The 14,577-nt window shown below is 40.8% G+C and overlaps 1 protein-coding gene across 1 annotated transcript; it reads left to right on the top strand.

Moving 5' to 3' along the window:
* Positions 1 to 1,983: 1,983 nt before the first annotated feature.
* On the top strand, positions 1,984 to 4,535 carry LOC138881756 (uncharacterized). The gene is made up of 2 exons (XM_070162012.1): positions 1,984 to 2,067; positions 4,092 to 4,535. Exons 1-2 carry the CDS (start codon positions 1,984 to 1,986, stop codon positions 4,533 to 4,535), a joined length of 528 nt encoding a protein of 175 aa, XP_070018113.1.
* The last annotated feature ends 10,042 nt before the right edge of the window (positions 4,536 to 14,577 follow it).

Below are 14,577 nucleotides of genomic sequence, written 5' to 3'. Positions count from 1 at the left end.
AACAAGATTATTGTGGCAAAGGAACCTGCTCCGAATGTCCGCAATAACCCTCTACCAGACCACACGGGTGGAGGCGTTCACATGATTGAAATAGAGGATGACTGGGACTCCAAGGGGTCAATAGGTTTGATCACAGAAGGCGACGATCCAAAGAAACCAACAGTCACCCTTAATCCGATTGTAGTCCAGATTTAGCCTTGTGGGGATGCTGAGGTGAACATGTCCATACCACTTGAGTTTGAAAAACCATCCTCTGCAAAGACGCCAGCACCGATCGAGGTCGAGTTTGGGTCTCCGGCAAATGTACCTGAACCATTTGAAGTTGCAATCTTGCCTTCCAAAATACAAGCTCCGTTCGGAGTAAAGGTGCCCATTCCAGTAGCAATGTCAGCTATAACGCCATTCCATACAAATGCTATACCTTGGGACTACACAGCCGAGGCAAGAAGGAAAGGGAAAGCCAAATCCGGAGAAGCAGTCCCTGCATAGGGTATGACAAGAACCGGTAAAGTATACACCCCAGAACATTTGGCTGAATCAAGCAAGCAGGCCTCTGGACGGTCAACCATCACTGAAGCTGGGCCCAATATTCTCCGGAGAAAAATACAAGCAAAGGATTACTCAGTCATTGATCAATTGAACAAAACATCGGCACAGATCTCTATCCTAGCTTTGTTGTAAAGCTCCGATGCACACAGGAACGCCTTGTTGAAGGTGCTGAGTGAGGCATATGTACCGAGCAACATCACTATTGTAGAAATGGCAAACATGGTAGGGTAGGTATTGGAGAGTCACAAGATCCCTTTTCATGAAGATAAGTTGCCACCAGAAGGGTTGAGTCACAACAAGGCACTGCACATCACTGTGCAATGCGAGGATTATTTCATCACCGAAATCCTGATTGACGGTGGGTCCAACCTCAATATTTGTCCATTGGTAACACTCAAAACATTGGGAAAGAGTCTGCATGAGATCAAAGATGGGGTCGTCAACGTCAAAGCTTTCGAAAGTTCCCAATGGTCCACTATTGGGGAAATTAGCTTGTGTGTGCAGATGGGGCCTACTTGGTTTGATGTTGAATTTCAAGTAATAGATGTGCTGCCATCTTACAACTTGCTGTTGGGACGGTCGTGGATTCATGCCGCTGGGGCCGTAGCATCAAGACTACATCAGGCGGTGAAATTTGAGTGGAACCACCAAGAGGTGATCATTTATGGCGATGGTAGCAATCCCATATACAGTCGCCAAACCGTCGCATCGATTGGAGGAAGGAGAAAGATAGGCAGGGAAACCTATCACCACATTGAGCGAGTCAACGCCGTTGACAAAGACAAATGGTGGGACAACAAAATTGAAAACATATTGAACTGGACCGGATATGAGCCTGGTAAGGGACTTAGCAAGAATCTCCAAGGAATTGCCAAGCCGATCAAACTGAAGAAACATGGCACCACTTTCGGTCTGGGATACGAGTATACTTGGAAGGAATTCAACAACTAGTTGCCACCATGGCGCAACCTTTACTACCCAGTGGAGCAGTCGATACCCCATTTAGAACAGACTTTCCAGCCATCCGATGTTATATATGGGTCAGAAGAAGAGAAAGCACTGGCAGCAATGAGGGATTTATTTGTGGAAGATGATGACATGGATTTTTGTGTCATTTTCAAAGAGGAGGGGGAGGAAGGCCCTTCTATACAAGCCGTAAGCCGAGGAGCATGCCTCAACAATTGGACCATCAGAACTACCAGAGCTCGAAAAGCCTCGGGGTAGCAAGGCTGAATAAAGCATCATGCACTATCTTTTATTTTTACTAGTTGATTTTCCTTTCGCATTTTTGAATTTCCGCAATAAGATCTTACAATGTTCAAAACAGTTATGAAATTTATCAAAGCATTTCGGTTTCCTTACAAATCTTACTCATATTATTTTCTCTCATCACTTTACTTATACAACATTACCATTACCTATCTTGATGAACCAATGGCTATGACATGCAACGAGACAATGCAACAAAAGGATACAGATTCAGAGGAATATGACATACCAGAAGAGATTGTTAAAGAGGTTGAAAATTTTGAGAACAGACCTAAGTCCAACCTGGATGAGACCGAGATTGTTAACCTGGGAGATGTAGAGAACGTCAAAGAAACGAGAATCAGTGTCCACTTATCGCCATCAGAAAAGAAGGAATACACAGAATTTCTAAGGGAATATGAAGACATATTCGCTTGGTCGTATGATGACATGACTGGTCTGAGTACATCTATTGTGACTCACAAACTGCCAACTGATCCGACATGTCCACCGGTAAAGCAGAAGCTCAGAAAGTTCAAGCCTGACATGAGTTTGAAAATCAAGGAAGAAGTCACTAAGCAAGTCAAAGCTAAGGTTCTCAGGGTAATAGAATATCCGACATGGTTAGCCAACATCGTGCCAGTGTCGAAGAAGGACGGGAAGGTTAGAGTCTGTGTCGACTACCGGGATCTCAACCGGGCCAGTCAAAAGACGACTTCCCCTTGCCAAACATACACATCCTTATTGACAATTGCGCCAAGCACGAGTTGCAGTCATTCGTGGATTGTTTTGCTGGGTATCATCAGATCTGGATGGATGAAGAAGACGCTGAGAAAACAACTTTCATTACACCGTGGGGAATGTACTATTACAAGATGATGCCGTTCGGGTTAAAGGATGTTGGGGACACCTACATGAGGCCATGACTACCATTTTCCATGATATGATACATAAAGAGATCGAAGTGTATGTAGATGATGTCATCATCAAATTCAAGAAAGCCACTGATCACATGGAAGATTTGAGGAGGTTCTTCAATAGATTAAGAAGGTACAACTTGAAGCTGAATCCCGTGAAATGCGTATTTGGGGTTCCTGCCAGAAAACTACTTGGGTTCATTGTGAGTCGCCAAGGAATAGAAATGGATCCATCAAAGGTCCAAGCTATTCAAGAATTGCCACCGCCAAAGAACAACAAAGAAGTAATGAGTTTCTTGGGGAGACTCAACTACATCGCCAGTTCATAGCTCAATCTACTGTCATTTGTGAGCCAATCTTTAAGATGTTGAAGAAGGACGTCGCTACCAAATGGAATGATGTCTGCTAGAGGGCCTTCGATAGAATCAAGGATTACCTGTCTATACCGCCAGTTTTGGTCCTGCCTGAGCCGGGTAGACCCCTATTACTCTACCTTGTAGTGCTAGATGGAGCGTTTGGTTGTGTTCTTGGGCAACATGATGAAATGGGGAGGAAGGAGCAGCCCATCTACTATCTTAGCAAGAAGTTCACCCCTTACGAGGCTCGGTATTCTCTGTTACAATGCACCTGTTGTGCTCTGACTTGGGTAGCTCAGAAGTTGAGGCACTATTTCTGTGCCTATACCACATATCTCATATCAAGGATGGATCCATTGAAGTACATCTTTCAGAAGCCCATGCCCACTAGCAAGCTAGCCAAGTGGCAAATCCTGCTGAGTGAATTCGACATTGTCTATGTAACTCAGAAGGCAATCAAGGGACAGGCTTTGGCAGATCATCTTGCCGAGAATCCCGTGGACGGAGAATATGAATCCTTAAAGACGTATTTTCTTGATGAAGAGATATCATTCATAGGAGAAGACATTGCAGAATCCTATGACAGTTGGAGAATGTTTTTCGATGGAGCAGCAAATTTCAAAGGAGTTGGCATAGGAGCAGTCCTAGTGTCAGAAACCGGTCAGCATTATCCGGTGTCTGCCAAACTCAGATTCCCTTGCACCAACAACATGGCTGAGTACAAGGCCTGCATCTTGGGACTCAAGATGGCCATTGACATGAATATCAAGAGTTGCTAGTGATCAGGGATTCAAACTTGCTTATACATCAGGTCCGAGAAGAATGGGCGACCAAGAACTCCAAGATACTCTTTTATCTAGATCATGTGCAGCAGTTGAGAAAGAGGTTCACAAAGACAGAGTTCCAGCATGTTCCCAGAGTCCAAAATGAGTTTGCCGATGCATTGGCTACCCTATCATCCATGATACGACATCCAGATAAGAATTTCATTGACCTTATTCCAGTAAAGATCTATGATCAGCCAGCTTACTGTGCTCATGTCGAAGAAGAAGTGGATGGAAAACCTTGGTTTCATGATATCAAGGAATATTTGGTGAAAGGAGAATATCCAAAGCTTGCAAACGCTATTCAAAAATGCATGCTTCGGAGGTTATCCAACAATTTCTTTCACAGCAGAGGAATCCTGTACAGGAGGACTCCTGATTTGGGATTACTAAGGTGTGTCGACGCAAAGGAAGTATCTAAATTACTAGAAGAAATCCATGATGGGACCTACAGGACACATATGAATGGCTTTGTCTTAGCCAAGAAGATACTCCGAGCTGGTTATTTTTGGATAACTATGGAAATGGACTGCATCCAGTATGTCCGGAAGTTCCACCGCTGTCAGATACATGCAGATATGATAAAGGTGACTCCAAACAAGCTTAATGCAACAAGCTTACCATGGTCGTTCGCCGCTTGAGGAATGGATGTTATCGGACCAATCAAACCTGCCACATCTAATGGACAGGTTCATCCTAGTGGCAATTGATTATTTCACCAAATGGGTTGAAGCAGCATCATACAAGGCAGTGACTAAGAAAGTCGTAGCAGACTTCGTCCACGACCATATTGTTTGTCGGTTTGGAATTCTAGAATCAATCATTACTGATAATGGTTCCAATCTCAACAGTGTCTTAATGAAAGCCATGTGCGAAACCTTCAGGATCAAACACAAGAATTCTACAGCCTACAGACCTCAGATGAATGGAGTCGTAGAGGCCGCCAATAAGAATATCAAGAAGATACTAAGGAAAATAATAGAGAAGCATAAGCAGTGGCACGAGAAGTTATCACTTGCTTTATTAGGGTATCATACCACAGTCCGCACATCAACCGGGGCAACGCCCTATATGCTGGTTTACGGTACAGAGGCTATTATTCCCGCTGAGGTAGAAATTCCTTCCCTAAGGATCATACAAGAAGTTGAACTCGACAATGCAGAATGGGTGAAAAGTCGTTACGAATAGCTAGTTCTTATAGACAGAAAGAGAATGAATGCAGTTTGCCACGGTCAGCTTTATTAGAACAGAATGGCCAGAGCCTTTAACAAAAGAGTCAAGCAAAGACAATTCGCACCGGGTCAGCTGGTGCTAAAGAAGATTTTCCCGCATCAGGACGAGGCCAAAGGAAAGTTCTATCCCAACTGGCAGGGTCCGTATATGGTCCACCGGGTTCTAACAGGAGGATCCCTCATACTTGCAGAAATGGATGGAGAAGTTTGGCCGAAGCCGATCAATTCAGATGTAGTGAAGTGATACTATATGTAACCTTTATGCTTTCCTTTATGATGTAATTTGAACTACGCCTGACCTGATTCCTGTTTAAGAGGGGATACGTAGGGATCCCTATGGGTTCGATCACAATTCAATAAAATTTTCATTTCCCCCGCAATTGGAAACTAGGGAAGAATTTTGAGGAGGACCCTCAAAATTCTGAAGTGATTTCAGCCATTCGCCACAAGCAGCCGTCAGAAGTAGTAGCCCAGTAAATTGGGGAAGAATTTTGAGGACCCTCAAAATTCCGGAGCAAGAGAGGTTGCAATGTCTTGAACCACATCGTAGTCGTAGGTTCATCTAAGGAAAACTATTCTCGATTATGGATTTATGTTATATTTTTTACTAAATCATGCATGTCTGTTACCAAAGTTGCTTCGTTTAGCAACCCTACCCCAATGATACGCACAGTATCATCGGAACAGAGCCGAGCAGGTCAAGTAGAGGCAGCGGGAATACGAACTAACCTCCCCCCTTTACAAAACTCATGATTTTCTTTAGATGCAAGCACTTGAGTTGCAAAATCATCAAATATACTATATACTCACAAGACTCACATTACTTGTAAATACTACTCTCAGAACTGTTGCACTTACTCACAGCTACTATCCGTACGCAGTGTCCCCAGCAGACACAGTATCCCCAGCAGTCGCAATATCGCAATCAGCTGTTAGCTAAGAAAATTCTATTATTATTTGCCTTTTTACTTCCTGCATAAGGCTACTATTCTGCCTTCTGAGGTTAAGCTCTACCTCCATCTGCATTCTCTGCATTGCATAAAGCTACCATTCTGCCTTCTGAGGTTAAGCTCTACCTCCATCTGCATTCTCTGTGTTGCATAAGGCTACCATTCTGCCTTCCAAGACTAAGCTCTGTCTCCATCTGCATTCTCTTCATTGCATAGGGCTACCATTCTACCATCTGAGGTTAAGCTCTACCTCCATCTGCAATCTCTGCATTGCATAAGGCTACCATTCTACCTTCCGAGGTTAAGCCCTACCTCCATCTGTATTCTCTGCGTTGCATAAGGCTACCATTCTGCCTTCCGAGACTAAGCTCTGTCTCCATCTGCATTCTCTGCATTGCATAAGGCTACCATTCTGCCTTCCGAGGTTAAGCTCTACCTCTATCTGCATTCTCTGCATTGCATAAGGCTACCATTCTGCCTTCCGAGGTTAAGCCCTACCTCTATCTGCATTCTCTACGTTGCATAAGGCTACCATTCTGCCTTCCGAGACTAAGCTCTATCTCCATCTGCATTCTCTGCATTGCATAAGGCTACCATTCTACCTCCTGAGGTTAAGCTCTACCTCCATCTGCATTCTTTGCATTGCATAAGGCTACCATTCTGCCTTCCGAGACTAAGCTCTGTCTCCATCTGCATTTCCTGCATTGCATAAGGCTACCATTCTTCCTCCCGAGGTTAAGCTTTACCTCCATCTCGCATGGCTGAAAGATCTCCACCTTCATTTACTCCTTGCATGGCTGAAAAATCGCCGCCTTTATTTACTTCTTGCATGGCTGAAAGATCACCACCTTCATTTACTTCTTGCATGGCTGAAAGATCGCCACCTTCATTTACTTCTTGCGTGGTTGAAAGATCGCCACCCTCATTTACTTCTTGCATGGATGAAAGATCGCCATCTCATTTACATTTGCATGGTTGAAATATCACCACCCTTATGCATCTCATAGGCTGAAAGATCGCCAAATTATCCGAGGGCATCAACGTTCAGAGGCACCATTTGCATAGCCTGAGAACACCATGTCATGGCCCGAGGATCCCTTTTAATCTTTTGTATATCATTATTCAAAGGTATCATGGTTCAGAGGCATCATCCTCATAGCCCGATAGCATTATTTCTTGGCCCGTGAATCCTTTGTTTACGCTTCATGGTCCAAGGACGTCATCCTAACCGTCCAAAGACAACATTCATGGTCCAACGGGAACTTGCATCATGTTTAAATTTACGCACAATATACACTTGTACTACTTATTTGCAGGTAAACTGGCGAGCAATGACCGTCTCAGTAGGAGCAACCCCGCTCCAGTTCCCACAACTCTACCATCCATCCCAACCCGAATATCTCGTCCGTTCTTAAAAAATCTCCATCGGCATATTCCGCCGACGAATCCTGAACTACATATAGCCTGATTCCTGAAATACCAGGGATATGTAGACAGCTCAGGAAACAGAGCACGGTCAAGTTCTTCAAACTATTTCGTTCGGTCAATTGGCCATCATATCTTTATCCGACAACTCTTTCATCCTTCCCGGGTAAAGAGAAGCAGTTGTTGATACCCAATATTTCCCTATGTATTTTTACATGCAAATACTTTCAAAATAGCTTATATATGCATATATAAGTATGTCCCAGTGTTTCAATAATTTTTCTAATTTTTAAAAGATTCTTTAAATCAATTTATTGCCCATTTTAGCAGTACAAAAACTAATAATTATTTCCAAAATTAAAATTTTGGTGAATAATTTATTTTATTCTCATATTTATACCAAAATATAGCTAATATAATTTTTTTCACATTTTTTATAAATTTATTTAGCATTTTAAAACTAAATTGCATATAATTGCAATTTTAGCCTACTTTAAGATTTAATTGCGTTTATAATTACAAAATTTGATTCCAATATTTTTAGTTTAATATTTATATATTATTAATTAATTTAGTACCTTTAATTTGTTTCAGAAATTATTTTACTTATTTTTATAAAATAAAATGGGGAAAAGCGGCTATTTAAACACTAGCCCTATTTCATTTCAATTATAGCCCAAATTTATCCCCTCAATTGACCCAATTTCAGACCAGCCCAATATCAATTTATCCCGCCCCTGACCCAACTAATTTAACCTGCCCGGCCTTCCCTTTTGATCTAGGCTGTTGATAATTTTGATCAACGACCACGATTTCTCCTTTCTTTTTTAATTCACAAATACCCCCCAACCCTACTTCATTTCTCACCAACCGCCGCTTCTGAACTCTCAAACTCTCTCAAACACTCTCGAACCTTCCCTAACCCTAGTGCCTTCTCATCGTCTTCCATCTTAAACTCACCGGAATCCATAGCTTCTCAGGCCATGGGAGTCTTAAACTCACCTCCCTTTGCTCTTGTACACTTGGTACTTGAAGATTCGGGGTCTAACCTCGAAGGTTCTCACTCAGATCTTTGCTAGCTCGAGGTTTCACGGCCATCTCCAGCTTTGCTTCGGCGTATCCTGGTCTTATGAGCCTATTTCTGACTTCTCCGACTCAGATCGGAGACCTTTTCAAAGCCTTTCTCATTCTAGGGCTCTTCTGAAACCCTAACCCTTTGAGGTTTTCTCCGATTTTTCTTAGATATGTTATATATATATATATATGCTCTACTTGAGTTTTCAAACCATTTCCCAATTTCTTCTTTCAAAAATTATTTTTTAAGGTCTTTCTTGTCCGATCTAGGGTTTTCTAAAATGTTTAAGTGATTTCTGACTTTCCTTTTCCTTTACATGTACTTGCTCCTACTGTGTTCTTGTATTCTTCCTTTTACCATGCTCTTGTATGACTATCTTACTGTGTTCTTCTATATGTGCTTTTCTGCTATAAATTTCTGATGTTTTTGTATTCTTCTACTGTATTTTCCTACTAAGTTCTTAAAGTTCTTTGTTTGCCTTCTACTGAGCCCTGTTTAAGTTCCTTTTAGAAAACTCCTTAAGTATGTTTCTTCTACTATTCCTACCAGTATTTCCATTATGCTCTCTGAATCTCTCTATTGTATTTTTCTACCGCGTTCTTAAGTGTGCTTACTACTTTTCTTCTACTGAACTTTGTTTGATTTCTTCTAAAAGAGCCTCTTAAGCATGCTTCCTCTGTTATTCTTATCTGTATTTTCCATTCTATCCTCTGAATCCTGCTATTGTTTGCATGTTACTTTGCTATCATGTTCTCTCATGAGTTCTGAAAGAAGCATGTTAGAAGCTTCAATTCACTTTTGAAACCTCTACACATGTCTCAACTTAACTTGCTTACCTTCTCCTTTATGTTTTCGGGTTTGTTCGAACTAGGGCTTTATTTCAAAGACCCCTTATCTCTTTCAGACTGGTTTTAAACCTCTGAATGAGTTTAGATATCTTTGTTTTCATACAATGTTGAACCTTTTCTTTCTACTGATTTTACAAAGGCATGATAGTTCTTTCTTGTTTAAGCATGTTTGTATGCTTTTATATGTGTGTTGAACCTTTCTTCAAAAGGCTTTCCAACTTATGATTGATTAAAAATCTTTTTTTTAGGATTGATTGATTGTTACTGATTTTCCTTAAGTAAAACCTTTCCTCACTTTTCCTGACTTGGTTCATTCGTACAAAGCCTACAATTTTGATTTCTTGGCTATTAACTGATTTCCTTTCCTTACTTGCGCAAACCGAGTGCTATCAAACTTTTTCCTTAAATAAATCTCTGTGTATTTACCCTTCTTGTACTGCTTTGGAAAAGGTTTTGATCAATCTCTTTCCTGAATTATTTTTACGTTTGAAATTAGAATCCCTTAATCAAAGGGAAATTTTTGTAATTGATTTTCAAATCATTCTCCTGCCTTATTCTGCTTGCCTTCTACACTATAAAAGGGCACGACCCTTCTGCACTTTAACACACTCTCAATTTAACATTTTTATACTACTCAAGTATCATAGTACTCTAATCATAGCATTCTGACTATTTGCTTGCACTTTGGCTTCACAAGACTACTGCTTTCTTTTCTTGTTTCCCTGAAACTGGTATGTTCTAGTTTGATTTTCAGCCTCATCCCAATGTGTTTATTTTACAGCTTCTACACCCCTGTTTTCTTTACTACCTATGTTTAATGTTAATTAGCATATGTTTCTACTGTGAATCCCTGCACCTCTGTCCCCTTCTATGTGTTTGAGTTGAAGTTCAGAATATGGCAATATCCAAGTTGTTGCTCATGTCTGGACTTGATCCCTTAGGGGATCCTAACTCCCAAACAATGTGGCTAACAGGATAGTTGGGGTGTGCCGGCACTCCAATTGCTAGGTATGACCACTAGCTTGTCTTGGCTTTCCCCAAAATCCCCTCTCTGCACTTACACTCTCTCTTAGATTCTAAGTTCTGCCCCCATCCTATGAGCATTGCTTTGGGACATTGAGTTCCCTCTGAACTTGGATATTTGAGGATTGGCCCTTCCACACTGCACTATGACTCATATTCTGCAATATACTTGGGTGTGAGCACTACCCGGAGTCCATTTGAGACTCTTAGGGAGCTCTGACACATCCCAAGTAAGAGAAAGGCTTTGGATATTTGATCTTTGGAGTTGGTTCATTTCATATTTCAGACCTGGAGTCTGAATTAGGCTCCCCTTGATTGTACTTTAATTTTTTATGTAATTTGTTTTTCTTATTCATTTTGGGCTGTAATAATTTGTAATAACTTATGGGTTTTTACTGAAAAGGGGAGGGTAAATCATGCATGCAAAAGGGGTAGATATCATGTTCATAGGTATTTATTATACTTTAACAATTATGTCCTGCTTTTAATTCTATGTTTTCATATAGAAATCTTGTTTATAGGTTTTGCATTTTCATATAGAAATCCTGTTTATATGTTTTGCATTTTCATATAGAAATCATGTTTACATGTCCTGCATTTTCATATAAAAACCATGTCTATAAATTTCTGCATTTCTGTATTATCTAGAAAACATATCTATAGGTTCTACATTTCATAAGGCTGCATATCATATAGATAACCTGTCTATAGGACGTCTTGAATTCTGCATATGCATCTATCACTAGGCAAACGTGTTCACAGGTTTTAATGACAAGCAGCATTTTAGATACCATGCCTATAGGACTCCTGCATTTTTATTTCGACTATAAAGATTTTTTTTAAATCAATAACGCTTAGAAGGCATGCCTATAGGAGTAATCAACCGAATCTGAATCGTCTATCTCACTTATAAATCTAAAAAAACAGTAGTAACGTTGCTTAATATTTGCAGAAGTTATGTTCCTGCAATTAATAAGTCCTTTCTCTAAAATCAGTATATTTCTGTTATGCATAGATATCATGCTTATAGGTTTCACCTAGGCAAGCTTTAGGGTAAAGGTTATAACTGCACCAGTCTTTGATAATTACAACCAGCGGGCAGGCCTAATTCGGACTTCTTATCTGAAAATATGTGATAAATCAGTCTGCTTTAATGTTTTTTAATTTAATTCATACTATGACCAGTACATGCCAGACATGCTAAACAATCTATCTTTAAGTTGAAGAGGTCTATTTGAGCCTTTAAATGATATGTGTTTTCCCATATCTGCTCAATGTATTTTGTTTGTCGCCCTAGATTTTGTCCTTTAAACCATAAAAGCTCAATCTCCCTTCCCTTTAGGACTAGTAGTCCCAAATGCCTCCGAGACTGATAGGATTGGGACGGGTAAGAGCATGCAATAAGTAACAAAACTATTCCGCATTTTAATACCTTAACGGGATGGGAAAGGGTAGATATGGATATGATGACCGGTGCGCTAAGTGTAACTCCTCTTCTGAGGTGTGATTACTGGGTATTGCATTGATGTGATCCATATTATTTGTAAACCTAGGACTCCCTTCCCTTTACTTGTGTATTTTATTAATTTTCAGAATTTTCAAACTATTTCCTCAAAACTTTCAGCTTTCTTTATTTCTTCAAACTTTAATTTATTTGTAGCCATAATGTGACAGTCCCTCATATTTGAAATCTTTATTTGCTTACTTGTTACTTGTACTTAAAGTCACAATTGTAGCATGGCCGGGAACCACAGTAGTGGATCCTGAGGGGTGCCTAACACCTTCCCCTCGGGATAATTTCTAGCCCTTACCCAATCTCTGGTTTTCTAGATCAATTCCTTCCTAGTGTCCTAATGCACTTTAATCATTAGGTGGCAATTCTTCAATTCAAACCCAATTCCCAAAAAGGGAACGAGTTGTCCTACCAAATGTCATAAACCTGATTTCACGAGAAAAAGGGGGCGCGACAATCCTTAAAGAAGAAATCTCCACCTCGGCTGGGATGATAGCCTCGGTACCATAAACCAGCATGTAAGGAGTTGCCCCAGTTGAGGTACGAATCGTGGTGCGGTATCCCAATAAAGCAAAAGGTAACTTCTCATGCCATTGTTTGTGGTTTTTCTATCATTGTCCTCAGTATTTTCTTGATGTTTTTGTTGGCGGCTTCTATGGCTCCATTCATCTGAGGTCTGTAGGCTGTGGAATTCTTGTACTTGATTTTGAAAGTTTCACACATAGCTTTCATCAGATCACTGTTGAGATTGATGACATTATTAGTAACAATGGATTCGGGAATACCAAATCGGCAAACAATTCGATCCTTGATAAAATCTACGACGACTTTCTTGGTTACAACTTTGTAGGACGCGGCCTCTACCCATTTTGTGAAGTAATCAATGGCTACCAGAATAAACATGTATCTGTTTGAAGCAGTGGGCTCAATCGGACTAATAACATCCATTCCCCAAGCGGCAAACGGCCAAGGTGAGCTTGTTGCATTGAGCTCATTTGGCGGCACTTTTATCATATCGGCATGCACTTGACATTGAAAGCATTTGCGGACATACTGAATGCAATCCATTTCCATAGTCATCCAAAAGTAACCTGCCCTGAGTATCTTTTTAGCCAAGATGAAACCATTCATGTGTGGGCTACAGGTCCCAGCATGCACATCCTCAAGTAGTTTAAAAGCTTCGTTTGCGTAGACACACCTTAGTAAACCCAAATGAGGAGTTCTTCTGTACAAGTTCCCTCCGTTGTGGAAGAAGTGATTTGACAATCTCTGGAGTGTGTGTTTCTTAGTGTGATTTGCATGTCCTGGGTATTCTCCCTTCGACAAATACTCCCTGATGTCATGGAACCAAGGTTTTCCATCTATTTTTTCTCCAACATGAGCACAATATGTCGGCTGATTATGGATCCTTATCGGAATAAGATCAATATAATTCTTATCTGGATATTGTATCATAGATGACAAGGTGGCGAATGCATCCACAAACTCACTCTGAATTCTGGGCACATGTCGGAATTCTATCTTTGTGACTCTCCTTCTCAAATCCTGCACATGGTCCAAATATGGAAATATTTTGGAATTCTTGGTGGCCCATTCTCCTTGTACCTGGTGCACAAGCAAATCTGAATCACTGATCATCAACAACTCCTGAATGTTCATGTCGACTGCCATGTTGAGTCCTAGTATGCAGGCTTCATACTCTTCCATGTTGTTGGTGTAGGGAAATCTAAGTTTAGCAGATACCGGATAATGCTGACCCATTTCCGATACCAAAAACTACTTCAATGCCTACTCCTTTGAAATTTGCAGCTCCATCAAAGAACATCCTCCAACCGTTATATGCTTTGGTAATATCCTCTCCTATGAATGATACTTCTTCATCAGGAAAATTTCTTTTCAAAGGTTTGTATGCTCCTCCCACCAGATTTTCAACAAGATGGTCTGCCGACGCTTGTCCTTTGATCGCTTTTTGAGTTACGTAGATGATGTCGAACTCACTTAACAATATCTACCATTTGGCCAATTTTCTAGTCGACATGGGTTTCTAAAATATGTATTTCAAAGGGTCCATCCTAGATATGAGGTATGTAGTGTAGGCACAAAAGTAATGCCTTAATTTTTGAGCTGTCCAGGTCAAAGCACAGCAAGTGCATTCAAGCAGAGAATAATGTGCTTCATAAGGTGTGAACTTCTTACTCAAGTAATATATGGCTTGCTCCTTTCTTCCTATCTCGTCATGTTCTCCCAAAATGCATCCAAAAGCTCCATCTAATACAGATAGATAGAGTACCAGAGGTCGTCCCAGTTCTGGCGGGACTAGAACTGGTGGTGTGGACAGGTACTCCTTGATCTTGTCGAAATCTTTCTGACAATCCTCTATCCAGCTTGTTTCAGCATCTTTCCTCAGCATCTTGAAGATGGGTTCACATATGACTGTGGAATGTGCTATGAAGTGACTGATATAGTTGAGACGTCCTAGGAAGCTCATCACGTCCTTTTTGCTCTTAGGTGGTGGTAACTCCTGAATAGCCTTGAATTTAGACGGATCCAGCTCAATCCCTCGACGACTGACGATGAATACCAATAATTTTCCTGCGGGAACCCCGAATGCACACTT

Source organism: Nicotiana sylvestris, chromosome 11, assembly GCF_000393655.2.
Source record: "Nicotiana sylvestris chromosome 11, ASM39365v2, whole genome shotgun sequence".
Lineage (NCBI taxonomy): Eukaryota > Viridiplantae > Streptophyta > Magnoliopsida > Solanales > Solanaceae > Nicotiana > Nicotiana sylvestris.
The sequence above is the reverse complement of the archived record's forward strand: the minus strand, read 5'-3'. Positions and strand labels throughout refer to the sequence as shown.